Here is a 20597-nt window from a genome sequence, read left to right as displayed (position 1 = left end):
ATTAAAGCCACGTCTGTGGGATTGGAAGGAATACAATGTTGATTTTCTTAAAAATTAAGAAAAATATGAGTTTTTATTTTTTTTAGAAATTATTTTATGGGGGTACAAAATTCCGTCGAAGTGGATATTGTGGTGGGCTTTTGAATGTATTGCCCAACTCATAATCAACGTAACCTGACGTAAATTTCAGAGCTCTACTAATTTAATTTAATTCAATTCAATTTATTTCATGAACGAGAATCTAGCCCAAAGGCCAAAAGCGATTCAAAGAACAACAAAACATAAACTACTCCAAAAGCTTAAAACTAACAATGTATTATCTTAATGATATCTTAGCGTCTATTCTGTTGGAGAGGTTCAGAACCATTGTACTTTAAAAACATGTTTATTATTATAATTCCATTATTTGATGTAGCGACCTAACACATAGGGTCAAGGACTTCAATATTATATCCACTCTCTAATATGTAGGCTAACAGTACACACAGCGGCAACTGCCTCCAATTCAACGTACACGTATGAAACGACCAATTTTGGCACCCGAATCGCCGAGGTGAGACATGGTTATAATGGTTTTGGTTTTACCATATCCGGCCAACAGCCATGTCGTTTGTCATGCATTATTGCAAATTCACCAGCCGATCAGGCGGGTCTACGTGCTGGATGTTTTCTAATCTCCGTAAATGGTTTGATTCGGAAGTGGTACAATTGATTCGGAATTCTTTCGGTAGTATTCGCATGCAAATTTCCGAACATTATTCGGATAGTACGGATGAAGAGAATACAGTGGCTGCTGGCGGAGGTGGTGGTATGTCAACAATTCCTCTCGTTATATTTATCATAAGTCAAAGCAACAAAGGCTGCGGCACCAATTGCCACAAACAAGCATGACTCTTCGATTGTAGCAGTGCCGTCGTCTAGGCCAAGCTCTACTGGCCAGCCATTAAAAAAATTGCCTCAACTTTTGATGAAATCAATTTCAATGGATGCTGCCTCAATAAACAACAGTGATCGTAGATCGATTAAGAAAAAAAAAACGAACCGATTCTAAAACCAATACGAAAAAGGGTCTCACTTTCTGCAGTACATCCACTGAAATACTACTTGCATGAATTTCTAAAACTCGAGTATGCTATTGAAAATAAGATCACTAGGTCTTCTCACAGATGTCCATAAGGTCTTCTTATAGATGACCTATAGGTCGTTTCATAGATAACCAATAGGTCGTCACATAGAATACCAAAATGGGTTTTCATATCAGACCGATTTTTTTTTTTTTAAATACCAAAAGGTCTTCTTATAGATGTCCAAAAAGGTGTTCTTATTGAAGACGAAATGGTCTTCTTATGTAGATGACTTCAAAAGTCTTCCTATAGAAGACTTAAAAGGTCTTCTTATAGAAGGCTTAAAAGGTCTTGTTATACTTTCTTAGCTGTCTTGCGACAGAACGTTAGTTCCATAAGCCGAGTTTATACCAGTAAGGAAAGTAGTAAAGTCGGACTGGGCCGACTATATGATACTCTTCACCAGTATGGGTATATTGTACAAATGCATCTGTACCAATTTCAACAAAACCCAATGACGTCAATCAAGTCTCAATTTTATACGTTGTGCAAAATTAAACATTAGAAGTTTGGTGCACCATTTATGTAAAATCGGACGAAAATGTATTGGGAGCTATATCTAAATCTGAGCGGATCTTCACCAAACATAGCACACATCATTCTAGACTTAATTCAGTACGCTATGCCAAATTTCGTGCAAATCGAAGAACATATAGGGTCTTCGGTGCACCATTTACATTAAATCGGACGAAAATATATATGTGAGCTATATCTAAATCTGAACCGATTTTTACGAAACTTAGCACACATCATTCTAGGATCAATTCAGTATGCCGTGCCAAATTTACCATAACCATTTTACCATTTACCATAAATCGGACGAAAATATATATGGGATATATTTCTAAATCTGAACCAATTTTTCCCAATTTGAATGGGGTTCGTCCTTGGGCTGAATAAATGAGTTAAATTTCATTCAATTCGGATCATAAATGCGATGGGTCGCTTTTATATGCCTTTTGAGCATGCATAGCAGGCAGCGTTGTCGCTGCAGCTAGATACGTCTATGTCGATGTCCAAGAATAGATGGCCAAAAAATGTTCTTATAGAAGCCCAAGAAGTATTCTTATAGAAGACCTAGATGCCTTCTTTTTAGAATACCCAATATTCTTTTTATAGGAAACCCAAAGATCTTATGAAGACTCTTCCCATATTAAAACATCACATCCACAACATTTCAATATAATTTGTTATTTATTTAAGTCTTTTTTTCTTTTCCCATGTGATTATTATAAAATTGGATATATAAATAAATGTATTTAAATAATATATATCTATATATTTTTTTCTTTTTAATATATAAATATACAAAAATACATTTAATTTAATGTATACAAAAAAGTCATTGAGGAGTTAAAATAATTAAAAATACATTACGACGGAATGGACAAAACAATTGTTGTTGTTGTTTAAACAAAACTACTACTAGGTTGATCCAAATAGGCGCAACGACCATTTGGACTGGAATTTGATGAAGTGGCGGGAACAGCAACAACATTTACATTTGTCAATTGGGGTGATGCGATGGAGGGTGTGGGCGATGGTTGGAGAGGTGGTGGTGGTGTTGTCGGCGACATTTGCTTGAGTTGGGCAATGTTGACACCCCAATTTGAGGGTTTTATGGGCAGAACTTTCGGTTTGGGTGGTAAAGGTGGTGGACCCTTTGCGGGAGTATTAAAATTATCCAATTGTTCTGATTTGTTATCAATTGCTGAATCGCCACCGGTTTTTATGGGAGATGTGGGTGTGGTAATTGTTTTCGACTTATTACTAATGGAATGTCGAGGTGCCGGCTGTGGTGGCCTCTCAATTGGTGTTTCTGGTTTTTGTTCTTCATTCGAGTTCACATTTTCTCCACTATTATTCGATTTGTTTAGTTGATTCGTCGTGGTATCGTTGTTTTTCAGAAATTCCGGTAATTCAAAATTTATTTCCGTGCCCCGTTGATCTTCCAAGCGGGCCAATTGAGCCCGTTTTAAATCTTCCAGTAGATCATCTTGTTTATCAACCCCTTTTAAGGGTAGCGGAAGCTTTATTCCCGTTTTTATTAATTTATTCGGAATGATTTTATTTTCACCAACCAATTGTGATGATGGTAGAATGTTCAACTTTTTCGATGTTTTATTGTTACGCGATGCTCCTGCTGCCGCGGATGCTGTTCCTGAAACTGCTACCGCATTGTTATTCATTGAATCTCTTTTGTGTTTACGTATCTTAAAGAATGACGATGAACTTTCCGAGGGGCATTCTTCGGATTTTGTTGAGCATTGATCGAATTTGGGTTTCATTGCTGCCCCACCGCCAGCCTCCTCCTGACTCTGTTTGACTTGCATTAGATCACTGAAAACCTTATTGGTAATTGCATCCAATGTGGTCTGTGTGCTCTGCAGACCCTCGGCTATTGAATTTTTCGTTATGGTGGGAGCCTTACGATGATATGCCATCTCTTTTTTATAAACCACCTGGAGACGTTGTTCATTGACGGACGTCACCAATTGTGTCAGATCCACCTTTGTTTGGCTATCACGCATTAACACCTCCACCAGTTCCGGATTTATGTGATATCTTTGTAGTATGGGTCGCACCACTTCATACAGTTGTTTCCGGGGTTTACTTTTCACCGATATAACCTTTGGTATGGGTAGATCCAGTTTGAAAGCAACTCGTTGTTCGATTTCCACCTCTTTGTTGGCCAACTCTTTGGCCAGAGATTTCAGATCCACTGATTTGCTGGGTGGCCCTTTAATGGTCACATCGAAAAACTGATAGCGTATACTACGTTTTTCCATTAGACGTTCCACCAATTCGGCCACCGTTTCCTGCGTCTTCAGCTGTACCATGGTAGTAGCACCATCTGGAAATTTGATACGACACAAATCATTGGGGGCCATGTTATTGTTAAATGTCAAGGCATCAAAGGATGTCAGCGACGAAGCAGAACCATGTATGGCATTCGGCTTAAGCCCATGGGAGCTTTGAGATTTTGAATTCGATGATTCCTTGTTATTATCCTGGGCTATCTGATCACGTGATTTACTCCTAGTTTTGCGATGCCATGGCAATAGACTTCTACGTGGGCGCCCCTCTTCGGCGTTGCTTGCCGATTTCTTTAACTTTAATGAGGCACTTTCTGAAAAATTTGTCGTCTTGAGCAGATCATCCAAGTTATCACCCGAATAGGGTAATGATTTACCCTTCTTCTCGGCTTGCAGACATTGTTTGTATAGTTCCGAACGCAGGAAACGTTGATAGCTATCGAATTTCATTAAATTAAAAATTTGTTTTTGCGCCGGATGAAACAAGTCCGGTCCGGCTAGGGGTAAATTACGTTCCACCAAACCGCGAGCCTGTGAATCCACATTGACCGGTTCCATTGAACCACTGGACAAATGTTTTTTGAAAATTTCCAGCGCCTGATCACGCCGTTCCGTTTCCGATTCGATATGGCGATAGCGTTCACAGGCTGTCCAAAAATAAATATTTTCAGCAGCATATTCAAGTTTTAGAAATTCGGCAAAGGTCTTCAGCCCCGCTGGATCGGCAAGCAGTATTTCAATAGATGTACCCCAGGAAGTGGGACCCTTCTTTACGTTGCTCTTAGAATCGCTTAGTTTTTTCTTAAACGAGCTACGTTCACCGTTGTTCATTGAGGCCGATCTACTGAGGCTGGGACTTTTATAGTGTTTTTGTAAATCCAACTGGTCTTGGCTATCATCGTCCTCGGGATTTGGTGCTGACAAATGTATGGTGTGTTTATCTGCCCGAGGTGTCCGCAAAGAGCTTTGTATCCAACCTCTTTCAAAGGTGGATAAACCATCGGGAAAATCTGTTCGCGATAAATCGGGTGTACTTGCTAGTTTACTTGTTGTTGTATTTAGGGGAGAGGTGGTCGTATCACTGATATCTGTTAGATTTTGTAAACTATTTGAGTTGGGAATTTTTAGATTCAGGGATTTCCTTCTACCTTCATTAGAATGTCTCGAATTCTTCTCATTATCAGCTTTTGTTAGAGTTATATGAAGGGGATTTACGTTATCAGGCTTCGTAGATCTGCTTATCACAATTTTATCCTCATTTTCCATGGAGGCTGTATGCAGGGATATATCATCCATTGAGGCATAACATTGTTGAAATGGCACCACCGATGTTAGTGGATCTAAATTGTGTCCATCATCCGCATCGGGTTCTTGTTCAATTAAATTCAAAACATCATCACAGGAACGGGATACCATTAATGATCGCCCCGGACTATTGTAGTTAATTTTAGATTCTGTGGCAACCATTCGATGTGGGTTTGGAATGTGATGCTTGCTGCTGGAGGGTATCTCATCGGAATTTATATTTTGTTCACAAATATTTTGTGGCCGTTTGGGTGAAATAATTACATTATGATTGCCTGCGGCAGCTCCTCCACCACCAGATGGGGCTCTCACACCACCACCACCTCGAGCTCCTGCATTGTGCAGTGAAAAATCCACCAAAACTATGCGATCCGTTACATTGGAACAATCATTATTGTAACCAATGCCAGAATCAGAATTCGATGTTGTTGTCGATACCTCACTGTGATTACTCGGCTGCGGGGAGTGGGCAATATTATCATTACGCCCTGCGCCACCACCATGCATTGTGGGATCATCGGATATGGATCGCTGTGTTATGGGCGGTACAATACGCATGGTGTACATGCTGCGTATTAAATTTACCACATATTCCGAATTATTGGGAAATTCTAGACATAAATTCGATATGGGATCTTTGGTACATTCTATGCAAAATTCTTGGGCTTTGGCTAAGTGTTGTTGATGTTCACAGAGTTTGGTATCGACCACAAAGACATGACACGAATTCGAGATGATGACATTACTGTCGACACTTGACGAAGTGGTTAGGTTTGGTGGTGCCGGTGGTCTTCGGGAATTTTGTTGTTCATCTGCAGCATTGTCACCATTGTGATTTCTGCTCCTTTCACCCTGCAGCTCTTCCGGATCCCCTTCTTCCTCGTCATCATCATCAACATCATCCAGCTGAGGACTATAGACAGCACTGGTAACCAAACCAAAGAACCGATTTTCACTTTCCGACGAAGAGCTAACATAATTTAAACGGGCCGAGGGATATGTGGCCAAGATTTTACCATTATTGGCTTGCAGTTTCAGGCAATCGGGTAATATAATCATCAGGACGACTGTGGGTTGGCGTTTTTCTTGCCTCAGCTTGCGTATGCAGGATCGTACGGTTTGCAGTTTACTGCTGTTGGCAATTTGTTTGGGCATTTCAATGGTACCCAAATAGCCAACAATGGCGCGATACTCCAGGGCGGCACTGGTGGGTCCACGCATAACTAAGGCTCGGAAATTTGCGGCAGCCTGTTGTTGTTGATGTTGCAAGTGGGATTGAGAGCCACCACCAGCAGCAGCAGGAGGTGCTAACTCCTCCGAAGTAACCAATTTCTCATTTACGAAACGTTTGCTGGCCGCAGCAGCATCCATAGAAATTGATTTCATCAAAGGTTGAGGCAATTTTTTCAACGGCTGGCCAGTAGTGTTGCTGGTCCTAGACGACGACGGCACTGCTACACTCGAAGAATCAAAATATTTCTTTGTCTGTGGCAATTGATGCCGCAGCCTTTGTTGTTTCGTCTTATGATAGATATAACGTGGTCGAGAGGGTCCCATATGGGGCATTGTTGGCATAACACCAGCCGCCACTGCATTCTCTTCATCCGTACTATCCGAATAATAATGTTCGGCAATTTGCATGCGAATACTACCAAAAGAATTTCCAATCAATTGTACCACTGTCTCATGCGGCAATTTGGAGACATTCAAACCATTTACGGAGATGAGAAAATCTCCAGCACGTAGACCCGCCTGATCGGCTGGTGAATTTGCAATAATGCATGACAAACGACATGGCTGTTGGCCGGATATGGTAAAACCAAAACCATTATAACCACGTCGCACCTCAACGGTTCGGGTGCCATAATTGGGACGTTTCTTACGTCGGCGATGAGTGGGTGGCTGTTGTTGTTGTGGTGGCGGAGGTTGTGTACTGCTGGTTGTGGTACTTGCAGCTTGTTGTAATGGTATGGCTAATGATGTTGTTGTTGCACCTACGGCCGGTGTATTGGAATTTGTTGAAGACTTCGATGTTGTTGTTGTTGCTCCGGGTGCAGCAACAGCTGGGGGATGGGGATGATGGTGATGCATATTTCACTGCTTTCTTTTGGGGGGCGGATGTTCGATCTTCAAATAATTTTTTTCTATTTCTGCTATACAATTTAACAACTTATACGCTGGACCTAACAATCTGCAAAGGTAGCCATTGTAATTATCTATTTGAAAATTATTGAAATTATGGTAATTATCACACACTCAATATTTTCTTCTTTGTTGTAATTTTTTTTTTAAACTTCTTTTTTTTCAAAAGTTATTAGGGCACACGCATCTTACACATCAGCTTGATGTTGGCTACATACATATATGTTTGCACGTATGTTTGTTTGTAATTGCGATTGGTTGTTCATCTAGCCGTCGCCGTGGAAGCTTGAAACTGATCTTTACTAGTCGTCAATGATGGCCCTGGTTGGCTATTGTGGTCGATTGGTTGGTTTGTCGATTCGATTGGTTTTATTTTTTCTTTATGGTATGTTGTTGGTAATCCAGTTTCAATTGCAAATTCTGTTTTTTTATTCGTTTTCAATTACAAGTTGCAACATTTTTTATTCCGATGCCCAATAAGATATTTTCAGATATCACTTTTTAACTCCGTGTTTCTTTTTTAGCAAGATAAATTCGTATAAGAATCTTATGTATAGGAATAGATATATTTATTTGTTAATAACTTTTCGTATTATTTCGTTTTAATTTAATCTTTAGTAGACCACCAATCGATCAATAACGGAGTGTGGATGAAAAAATATGCCAACGCCTCAACGCCTCTTAATTGTTATTTTTGTTTTTTAGCCACAAATATTAACAATGATGTCAACGCAACTGGTTTTGGATATTACTTCGCTAAAGAAATGCAAATACATTTTCGCGATATCTGATTTTTTTTATAAATAAACAAAATATTTGAGGTAATTTTCCCCTGAACAAAAGGGATCGATCATAACCTCAGAACATATCCCCTAAGTTTCATTATGGATGGACACAGATTTTCATTAAATTATATTACTATCAGTGAAGAATATATTTCTAATTTATATCGATATAATGAACACCAATTTTTAAGAAATTAAATTGTCCCCAAATCTCTCATTCTCTCTCTCATAACTCTTAACTCAAGGGCAAGGAAAAAAATGGCATCATTTACTCCTTTAAAAAAAGCACCAAGAATCATCTACAGACTCTGATCATAAGCAATAATAAGGTCTACAGAATTTATATTTGTAGGCCTTTATTCCAATTAGGTTTTCTATAATAAAAATATATGTAAAAAATAAACTTCCTTTTTTATGAAATTAAATTGTCCCTAACTCATTCACCCAAAGGGAACCAATATAAAAATCATATATATTTGTTACTCCTTTAAAAAACCATCAAGGAATCAACTCTAAACTCTGATCATAATCAATAATAAGGTCTTCAGAATTAATATTTTGTAGATAGTTAGGTTTTTATGTGCTTCTTAGGTTTATCTATAATAAACATAAACGTATCTCACTATTTTATCTCAATTATTTATATAGTTTAATATTAAATCATTTTCAAAACTCTATTTAAGTTCCCAATCATATTCCATATAAATCCCTCTTGGGTTTATCTATAATAAAAAAAGCGTTACTCCTTATTTGATCTCAATTATTTATCTATTTTAATATTAAATAATTTTCAAACTCTATTCTATTTAATTTCATATTCCATATAAAACCCTAATCTTTATTACAACATATGTTTTTTTTTTTTGAGTAGATCATACAACAAAATACGCTATCAGAATATCGAATTCCGCCACAATAACAACACAACACAAATTTATCCAAAGAAATGATTACTAACTACCAACTACTTAACTCGTTGAAGCTCTAAAAGATCACTGAAAATTAATGTAGTGGAATGATAGAAATCGTAAAAAAATGTTTCTATTGAGAAGTAATAATGATAAAATACTTAAAAATTTAAATAGTATATCATTTATTAAACAATTTCGATTTTTTAAGTCTTAAACCCCTACCGAAAAATAACTGGGGAAGGAATTTCCACGTACTAAGAATTAAACGGGATATTTCTGTTAACTCAGGTATAATGAATAGTTTCTGAAAATATGTTTTTTTTACCAGGAAACCGATATGTCAAATTATAGCTATTTCAACGAGAAAATTATTCACTATAGGTCCCCTACATAAAGGTACCGACAAATTTCAGTATTAAATCAATTTGCTCGAGAACAATTTTTGTTTTTTGTTTACAAAACATAACAAAACAGCTGATTAAATATCAGCTGATGGTACAAGACAATTCTTACTGAGTACATTTTTCCTTGTAAGAATTTGCAAATACTCAGTAACACACCTCTTAAATCTACTCTCTCAATTCACCCGTTTTTACTGGACTTTTGGGTAAACGAATTTTTACAAATTATTGAGTAAACGAACCTAATTTTAAAAAGGGAATTGATGAAATGATATAAAAAAGATTACAAATATATGAATGTCAGGCAGAACTTTAATGAAGAGAAAGATTTATCCCATATTTTGATTTTTATTTAAATTTCTGAAAAGTATCATATTTTCTGTCCATTTTCGAATGTTTATTTAGAGTTTTTTTTCGAAAATGTTGCAGAAAAATGAGAATTGCATAAAAATATCCCTTATACGAAAAGCTCTATGAGTATATTAAAACTGTCTACTCCAATTTCGGACGGCTCACAAGAAAGACGCAGGGTTAATCACGTCTACGGGCTAAAAAAAATACAAAATGGCGCTGTGTTAAGCTTTCGCTTAACTTGCCACGTGTTATATTATCGAACTAACGAAAAATATTAGAAAATCTCGTTTATCTCGTACATATGGTTTATGGTCTTATACCTTCTATTCTAATAGTGAACTAGCTGGAGGAGGAACTGCCTCCAGTTTTTAAAGAGATAAAAAAACTGTCTACTCTAGATGTTGGACCATTTTGAGTTTTAGTCAATCAAATTGGCTATAATTTGGTACGTTGAGTGTTCATTGGGTGACACAGCTTTCTAACAAAACTTCAAGATGGTTAAATTTCTTACGATAAATCCTGTATCCCCCCATTATTCGGTAATATAATGGTACCACCCCATTATTCGGTAATACAATAGTATCCCCTATTATTCGGTAACCAAATCAGCTATAATTTAGTATTTTGAATTCTCATTGGGTAACAAATTATCATATTATTATTATCAAAATTTACAATGTCATAACCCGACATATCTATAAGGTACTAAACGATTACAGGTTTTATAAATGAATCTGCTTCTAATTCCATTTCAAATTCGTTACATTTAGAAGACTAGAATTATGAAGTGTTGTATTTGGATTTTTATCTCCAAGGAACGCGGAAATGGTATTTAACCTTCAAGAACCCGGATGAGAAATTTAATACATACACACCTTTATGGAGTATGACATAAATATGTATACATGTGTATATAGGGTTGGCTTAATATATTTTTAAGTAGATTCTAAGTGTAAAAAAAAGAAAGTAAATATCAGAAATACACTATTATCAATAAAAAAAACTGATAGATTCTGATAAGCCCATAAAAATATGTGATTAACGGTGAATTCCTTTTGGAGCTTCGAGTTTTCAGATTATAAAGTAATATTTCGAAGAAAACGAGTTTAAATTAATAATTTTAGTTCACAGTGGACTCTTGATGTTGAACACCGCTCATTTCTCGAACAAAATGGTTCCAATAGACTTAAAAATAATAAAGGTGGCATTTCTATCATTCTAACTGTTAACATAATATACTGTTCAAATTGTTATACTAAATGTCTACATATGTTGCTTACCTTCAAAAATTCTTTACCAGTATTTATAATTTTCATAACATCATTAACAATTTCCGTAACATTTTGATAACCATTTTTCGGGTCTTCACATTTTAAAATAATTGCGCGTATATCCATTAAGTCATTTTGATATTTGCTAATAAAATCTGGAAACTAAATTTTAAATTTTTTACACATTTATAAATAAATTTCAAAACTATATATGCAGTAGAATCTTAGAAATTAGAATACGTCCATTCATTGGAATTTTAGAAGTATTATATTTGTAAAAAAAATATATAAAGAAGCCAAGAGAACTATTATAGCCTATTGGAGATATTAGTTTGTAGACGAGGAAGATATATCTAAATCTGAACTGATTTCAATGAAACTTTAAACACTCTATCCTGAAATTATTTCTATACGTTATGCCAAATTTTGTTTCAATATGGGAGCTATATCTAAATCTTAACCGATTTTCATGAAACTTTGCACACATCATTCTAGACTCAGTTTGATACGCTATGTACAATTTCGTGTAAATCAAAAGAAATAAAGTGGCTTTTGTGTACCATTTACATAAAATCGAAAATATATATAGGAGCTATATCTAATTCTGAAACAATATTCACCAATTTCAATAGGGTTCGTCCTTGGGCCAAATAAATGAGCTGTGCTAAAATACAGCTCATTTGGTTTATAAATGCTACCTGTACTTTGTTTCAAATTTAACATGGGCAGACAGACAGATGGGCGGAAGTGCATAAATCGACTCAAAGTGCTTCTATGCATATTCTCATAAAGAACCATAGATCGTTCTCGTTTATTTTTGCCTGTTACAAACATATGCCGAAAGACATAAAACCCTGTACCACAGTGTGGTGAAGGGTATACAAATCCATCCATCTTTATTTTGTTACAATTTCCAATTTGAACCTTTCTAATTTCTGAGATGTTACTGTATTATTAAAGATATTATTCTAAAAATAAATATCAGTTAATAGCCTGATTTATAATTCGTCATATGAATTACATTAAACTTACATAATTTTTCGTAAATTGAAATTTAAAAAACATATCGGCATTTTGCATTGACATAATACAATCTTTGAGGTTATGTACCTTTGATTCTTGGCCATTAGTTTTGCTTACTTGAGGATTATTCACAATCTGATTTTGACTGTGTACTCCAGTGAAATTTTCTTCAAATGCATGCAAATCATAATTTAAACCATTATTTTCTTTGGTCTTTAAAAATTCCAATGTTGCCAAAGGTGTATCCGTAGCCTGATAATTTCCATTTAAATTTGGGCAGTAATCTAATATTTGATTATTAAAATAATTTTGAAATGGTACAATGCTATCCGAGGCGATAATATTTGTAGCTGGTAGTTGAGTTATGGATGGAATCAAATTCTCACCATTATTATTGGCTATTAATGGCGCTAATGGTTCCGTGGTAAGTAGCTCATCTTTTTTAATTGGATTATAGGTACCAGTTTTAAAATAGGTGCCATTCACTGTGGCCTGACGTTGACTATCTTCCGAGTCTTCGACCATTGTATAAATATAATTTCTATTTAAGTAATTGCCATTTTGATCCAAGGCGTTGTCATCCAGTAAAATATTTGGTGTGGTCGATAAAAGTTTAATGGGTGAGGAGTTACTGGTATTTAGGCAACCCCCAGCACCACCACCACCGTTTGTTGATATATCCGATTTTTGATAGGCATTCTTTTGTGATTGCACTAGGTTATCCAAGTTGACAAATGATTTGATGAGACTTTCAATGAAATCCATAGTTGTATCTTGCCATGCGGCAAAGGCTAAAGCAAAATCTGGACTGAGAGCCGCCTTAACTTTATTCAAACCCTCGGGGGTATTGTAAACATAACCCTTAATTATTATCCATGCATTTATAATGCGCGTAAAAACGAATATAAAGTCCTTGACAGCCCATGCAATTCCTTGAGAATTAATATTGGGCAATACACCATCGGGACGTATTAGATCTTGCTTCAAACGGGCACAAAGACTATCGATTTTCTTAAAACATGGACGATTTCGATGAGTTTTAGCTAAATTTTCAGCAATGTCACTGCCTCTAAGGGCCAAACGTCTTAAATCGTTGAAACGGGCCTGAGAAAGATAAACCTCATTGCCGGCGGCTTGAGAGCTATTCGTTCGCATAAAATTCATCGTGGAGGCATCTCCGCCAGCTGCGCTGTCACTGTGGATAATTGAAATATGAGAAAGAAATTTTTTCCATTATAAAAAGTATAATTTCAAACTACTTACTCAGCATGCAAAGGTATGGGTGAATTGCATAAAGAAGCATTGGAATCTAAAAGAAAGGGAAATATTAGTATTTTTATGTCCTTCCTTAATTTACGAATTGAATTGTTTGGGTTTCAATCACACAATGACAACTGAGTATTTTCATGTTCAGTTTTCATCTTTCATCTTGAATAAAATTCTTTTTTATTTAGTGCAATAACAACTGACTATTATAAGGCTCAGTTTTCATTATCTTCTTAAACCCAATACGTTTCAATTTCTAATAATTTTTTAATCCATCTTACCCTTACTATCCTTCTCGCCGGCCTTCTGGCATGCGGTTGAATAGCAAAATTTACCCAAATTCAATTTATTTGCCGAATCATAAATCGTATTTAAATTCATAGGGGAATTTTGTGAGACGCATTGAATTTGAATATTAATTTTATTGGAATCATTTAAAGATGTATTTTGACCACTATTGGTGCCTCCTGCATTTAAATTACGTTCTGGTTGTTGTTGTTGTGGCATTTGAATTTGTTGACTGCCGGCTGCCGATGATGAGGAGCTGCTTGGAAAGCTAGAAAGTGGTGAACCAATATTACACTGTTGAGTGCCCTGGAAAATGGGTACTGTTGCCGTGGCATAGGGTCCAGTTGCAATTGCAGCATATGGTAGGGCCACATTGGCTGGTATCATTGGCGAGAGGAATGTGGTTGTGCCAAAGGGCCAAAGAGCATGCATTTCTAGAAGAAAAATTTAAAGAAAAAATAATGACAAAATATTTTTAAAAATGTTAATGTAAATATAATAAATAAATAATTTTTAAACATATTTTTGTCCGATTTTAGGTAAATAGTGCACTAAAGTAACTTTATATCCCTCGATTTTCAGGAAATTTGGCATAGCGTACTGAATTGAGTCTAGAATGATGTGTGTTAAGTTTCGTGATTATCGGGTCAGATTTAGATATAGCTCCCATATATATTTTCTACACTAATATTTTTCTTACACTAATATTTCTACAAAATATTTGTAAAAATTCTAACCCTGGTGGTAATAAAGAAATATTAACAATCGCTTTTAAAAAATCTTATCTTAAAAACAATTTTTTAAATATTGTTTTAGAATTTTTAATTTTTTTAATTCTAAACTTATTGATAATCCTAAATATATTCTTAAAATTTCTAGCGCTGGGGATAATAGTTGCAACAATCTTAAAAAATTGTTTTTTAAAATTCTACTCCTGTGGATAATCCTAAAAAACATTAATTGTTTTTGAAAGCCTATTTTGAAATCCCACTCTGGTGAATGTCATTAAAAAATATTTCTTTTCAAATTTCACTCTTATGAAGGTCCTTAAAATTTATATTTAAAAATAAAATGTATCCTCGAACTGATTTTTTTTCTTTCATGGTTCAAAAAATATAAAAAAATAACATTTAAAAAAATGCTTATTAATGGTGTTTTAAACACCACACTGTTTGAAGGCATTAAAAAGATGTTTTTCTTTTCAAAATTCATTCTTATCGGTTCTTGAAATCTATTTTTTTATAAAAAATACTACCCCATGCAAATACTCACATATCTCCATTTCCATCCATTAACCCACCTTTGACATCATTGACATTTTCAGGTGTCCCATTCCCAAAAATATACTCACCTTGACTTATAATTGGCAATCTTAAATGATCCATAGTTTGTTGCTGCTGTTTCAGTGGTGTCGTGGAATTAAATGCTGGGATCGAATTACACAAATTTATATTGGAATATTGAATATCTCCTTCACCGTTCGCAAAGAATGATGATGGATATTGAGGCTGTCGCTGCTGCTGTTTTTGGTTGTAGTCTGGGCTTAGAGTTGCATTTGCATTATTATCCAATTGTGGCTGCTGTCCTTCTGATGTTGAACTTCCGTTGCCCAATATTTTGCGTACTGGATGAAAATGAAAATTAAATATTAAAACAAAAATTAATGGTGTATTTGTGCCTTTGTATTTGTAACGTAACAATACCAAAGCCTACTTGTAACCAAAAAAAAAAAAATAGTTTCATTCTAACCTAAAAGCAGTTGAGGCCTACACTGTAATGCTACTGGGAAATAAGTTATTTGCAAGCAAATATTATTTAATTCTAATCCAATTAGAAAATTAACAACTTACATTTAATATTTCCATTTTGTTGAGACATATTCAATTTATTTGTCTTTAAAGAATATGCAAACACACATTTGCGCCAATTCCAAAGGAAAGGGAAATTATCTGTTGTTGTTTCTACACACAATGCAACCGTGTTTGCTGTTGGTAGCACCAAGGGGAATTGTTGTTTGCTCTCAATTGTTTATTTCCTTTTACTTTCAATAGTTGGATACAATAAAACGGTGGCTTTATTGTTGAATTTATAGTTTTTTCTTAAATAAACCACGAATAAATTAAATATAAAAACAAGGAAACACAAAAAAATGAACTTAAAAAAATATGAGCGTCCCTTGCCGTTTGAAGAGAGCCAGTTGTTATTTTCTTTTATCCAGTCACTATTGTGAATTATCACGGATGTTGGCCGGCAGAGTTGCATAAATGTGGTTTCATTCATTTCACTGCTGTGTTAACCATTCATAGTGATTAGTAGTGTTCAAGCAGTAGATTGTTATTGGTTGTTATTTTTTAAATCGTTTGGTTTATCTGTAATTTTCAATAGAAATAAATACTGGTATTTCCAAAAAAAGAGGTATTATTGTGATATTCGAAATGGTTGCTACGGAAATACCACATAGTTAAAAAAAACACCTTTTGTTGTTAACACCAATGTATTAGTTTGGTTCAATAATTGGAAATATGTAAACATAATTTTTTATTATACAATTTGCCAACATACTTTGTTGTATTCTAAATAAGATATATTTGTTAATTATGAAAATATAATACAAGAATCGTCAATAAAAATTCTAGAATTTTAAATAAATCAATCACAATAGTGACAATATAAAATGAAATTGATACAAAAACTATATTTATGAGGATTATATGTATATTAGCGTTATGACTTTTTTTCTCAAAAAGATTTTCGGTAGCAGGAATAAGTGAATCTCCCCATAATAAACGGCATGCATATTAGAAGTATTTTTTGCCGTTTTAATCTACTTTCTAAGGATTTATTTGGCAATATATCATTCGTTATAATGGGTTTTGCTGCTTATTTTTTAATTTATTATTGGATGTTTTTAATAATTTTTTTCCATACAATCTTGGATTTTTGGGTTTGCTTTTCAAAATCGAGTTGGAGATATGCTTTATGTATTGATTCATTTACAAATCACACATTTCTTTTTACGAATGTTGTAAAATTCAACTTCAAACAAATCGATTTTCGAATATAGTCACACATTTTGCATATGACTTTGGCATAACAAGCCACAGTATGACAAAATTGTTATTTATAAGTTGTTATGGCCTACCTTGAACCATTTTCTAAATATTTCACTGACATTTCATAAAATTTATTTATTATTTTGTTTTAATTTACAAAAATAAATATCGATTGATTGGTGACAGACTATATAAATAGATGACAGATAGAGGACATAAATTTTGTAAATGGTAGCTAGTGAAAATATATTATTTTCCTTTAAAAAAGGGGGCGTATTGTCACCCTAATATTGTTAAATATTCTTGTGTTTATTTTTGTAAATATTTATTTATAATATTTCATTTTTAAAACAGTTAACATATAGCATTTTTTAGAATTAAAAAAGTGACCACTTTTTAATAATAAATAAAACTTTATGTGTTATTTTCAATTACCCTGTATTTCGGTAGCAAACAATTTCGAATACCACAACAACACCTTTTATTGGAAAAAACAGTATTTATTTTGAAAGTTAAAGATAAACAAATCGGTTTAAAAAATAACATACCAATATATCAATTTACTGATAAAGCACCAATCACTATGAATTGTTAACACAGCAGTCAAATGAATGAAAGCAAATTTATGCAACCCTGCTTGCCAACATCTGTGATCATTCACAATAGTAAAAAGATAAAAGAAAATAACAACTAGCTCTCTTCAAAAGTCCCTTCAAAGGAACGGCCATTATTTAACTTAATTTTTAGTGTTTCCCTGTTTTGTTTTAATTTAATTGTCATTTATTTAAAAAATAATAATAATAATAAATTCAACAATAGAAAGCAAGAAGAACAAAGGGAGAGCAAACACCAATTCCCCCTTGTTACCACAACAACAAACAAGGTTACAATGTGTGTGTGGAAACAACAACAGATAATTTCCCTTTCCTTTGGAATTGGCGCAAATGTGTGTTCACAATTTATTTAACGACATTGCAATAATAACATGTCTCAACAAAATTTTAAATGTAATGTAATTGGAAATATTAAATGTAAGTTGTAAATTTTCTAATTAGAATTGAAACAAATACCAGCTTTGCAAATTATCTATTTCGCATTAGCCCTCAACTGATTAGGTTAGAATGAGACACAAAAACATCAAAGACCACAGCCGCAATATCCATCATCATCATTTTTTGTGAACGCTGAGGTATTCAATACTCCAATATACATTTGTGTAATTCGATTCCTGTATTACATTCCATGACACCACTGAAACAACAACAGCAGTAACAAACTATGGATCATTTAAGGTTGCCAATTATAAGTCAAGGTGAGTATATTTTGGGAACGGGGCACAGAACATGTCATGATGGCAAAAGTGGGTTTTATGGATATGAATGGAGATATGTGAGCTCCTACATAGGGGAGCATTTATTATTTACAAATACATTTCAGAGACCTTCATAAGAGGGAATTTTTCCGTAATCCGTCCACTTTTTAATAAGAGATTGGTGCGTGAGCTTTTTTTAGCAATCTATAAAAGCTAATTTAAAAAATATATATTTTAAAGGCCACTAACAGTGATTAAAAAATACAAATAAATAAATATTTTTATTACCATTTATTTTTATGACAGCCACAATCATAGATTAAAAAAATAGAGACTTTTTTCAGATGCCGATTTTTTTTAAATTACACTGTGCGACAAATTTGAATTTGAATGAGTCGGTTGAGGGTTGAAGTTGCTGACCAAAATATTCCTCGATATTTTATCAGTAATATTGCCGAAGACACTATATACCTAAAATGCAAGGATTTCAAGAAATCATAATTCGAAAATGATCAATATTCTTGAAAAGGGGGAATATTGCCCCGCCTTTTTTGGTTACCTCCCGACGTAAACTTTCAAAACGCCGATACACATGTCTTCTTTTTTTAGCCCCTATTTCATAATCTGTTGGAATTTCGCGGTAATTATTTTTTGTGTTGGACAGTGTTATTTTATTCAAGGTAATCTGTTACCTTGAATTTTTTTCAAGACCATTTTCGGCTTGAATATTTTTGGTTACTTTTAAAAAATAATCTATGTGGTTTAACAACACGGCGTGGAACTTATAGAATGAATAGCAGACCGATGCGTAGTTTTTTTTTTTAAATCGTACGACACTACGCCCATGCGTGTCGTACTATGAAATTAAAGACAATTTTCTAAGATAATTAAAAAATATATTTTAAAACCCACTATGGATTAAAATATATACAAAAAAAAAAAAAAAACTATTTCATGATCATTCACAATTGACGATATTTTAAATAATATGTTTCAAGGACATCCCAAAATCGTAGATTTAAAATAGAAAATTAGAGACCTTGTTTAGTTGCCGATTTTTTACAATATTTAATTCAAGGTCTTCTGCTAGCTTAGATTTTTTTTTAACACAACACAAAAAGCCAATGTTTTTTTATTTACACAACATTTGCCCAAGCGTATTGAATTGAGTGTGGAATGTTGTGTTTTAATTCTTCGTGAAAATCGGTTCAGATTTAGATATAGCTACCATATATATGTTTGTCCGATTTTATGTAAATGGTGCACCAAACTACCAAGCTTACTCCAATTGAAAAGAAATTTCGCAAAGCGTATTGAGTCAAGTACAGATTGACGTATGTGAAGTTTTGTTGAAATCGGCTAAGATTTAGATATTGCTACCATATACATTCATGTCCGATTTTATGTAAATGGTGCACCAAACTCCCAATATGTGTCCGATTAATACATAATTTTGCACAGAGTTCTGAAATAGGTCCACATTAATGTATGCGAAGTTTTGTTGAAATCCGTTCTAATTTTGATATAGCTCCCATATATATTTTCGTCAGATTTTACGTAATTGGTGCACCAATGAGCCTATGACTGTTTGATTTACACGAAATATTGCACATCGTATTGAATTGAGCCTGGAATGTAATTTCGTCCGATTTTGTGAAAATGGTGCTCTAAACTCCCATTATTTGTCCGATTAAGATGAAATTTGGAATACCATAGCGTATTGAGTCTATAATGACGTGAGTTAAGTTTCGTGAAGATCGGTTCAGTTTTAGATATCGTTCCCATATATATTCGTCCGATTTTACGTAAAGTGTGCATAAAAGCCATTACATTTCTTTTCACTTATACGAAATTGTGCATGGCGTATTACATTCTGCCATGGTACCTGATTTAAATTTTTTATAATGTTATATTTTTTTGTTATAAGTAAAACAATAATTTATTTTGCATATAATGCTATATATTTATTTTTTTCTCATTCGATCATTGGTTATATTGTGCATTATTCGCAGTGTGTTGGTGGTTTCTCTTATCTTATATTTTACAAAAATCATCATTTATAAGTACATTTAACTTAATTATATACACCTATATACCATATGTATACAGGTATATAATTTGTTCTAAATAATATTTTATCACAATCCAAAAAACTAAGAATATAATTATAATTAAATACATATCGCAACCCTAGGGGGTCATACATTATCTTCGAACGATGGGAATACCTCTTTTTTTGGACAAAAGTCAGTCCAGTCCAGTTGCGATATGTATGATTATTCTAATACCTATAAAAGCCCTCAATTACAATAACATTCTACAATATACATTTTGACTAATTTATTTTTTTTATTTGTCTTTTTTTGTTATCTTTGAGATTTCTACAATAACTAGACTTAGAAATTTATATAAAAAAAAAATATTTGAGAAAAAACACCATTTCGAAATGTCTGCAAAACAAATTAAATAAACAAGCCAATCATGTGAATTAAATTAGAATATTTTTTTTCAGATTTTAAATTTAACAATCTTTCATTTCAGTTTCG

General features: G+C 33.9%; 2 protein-coding genes across 2 annotated transcripts; both read right to left on the bottom strand.

Moving 5' to 3' along the window:
- Positions 1-2533: 2533 nt before the first annotated feature.
- On the bottom strand, positions 2534-7336 carry LOC133323955 (regulator of G-protein signaling loco). Its single transcript, XM_061532855.1, has one exon. The coding sequence runs from the start codon at positions 7334-7336 to the stop codon at positions 2534-2536; it is 4803 nt and encodes a 1600-aa protein (XP_061388839.1).
- Positions 7337-11051: 3715 nt separating this feature from the next.
- LOC133323954 (protein mitoshell) lies at positions 11052-15564 on the bottom strand. Its single transcript, XM_061532854.1, has 7 exons — positions 15537-15564; positions 15038-15310; positions 13680-14120; positions 13396-13441; positions 12142-13327; positions 11119-11271; positions 11052-11060 (listed from the first exon to the last, which is right to left on the bottom strand). The coding sequence occupies exons 1-7, from the start codon at positions 15562-15564 to the stop codon at positions 11052-11054; spliced, it is 2136 nt and encodes a 711-aa protein (XP_061388838.1).
- Between the last annotated feature and the right edge of the window lie 5033 nt (positions 15565-20597).

Source organism: Musca vetustissima, unplaced genomic scaffold, assembly GCF_032173495.1.
Source record: "Musca vetustissima isolate MV318-11 ecotype Yass unplaced genomic scaffold, APGP_CSIRO_Mvet_v1 utg47811, whole genome shotgun sequence".
Taxonomy (NCBI): domain Eukaryota; kingdom Metazoa; phylum Arthropoda; class Insecta; order Diptera; family Muscidae; genus Musca; species Musca vetustissima.
This window is presented reverse-complemented; position numbering and strand designations above follow the sequence as displayed.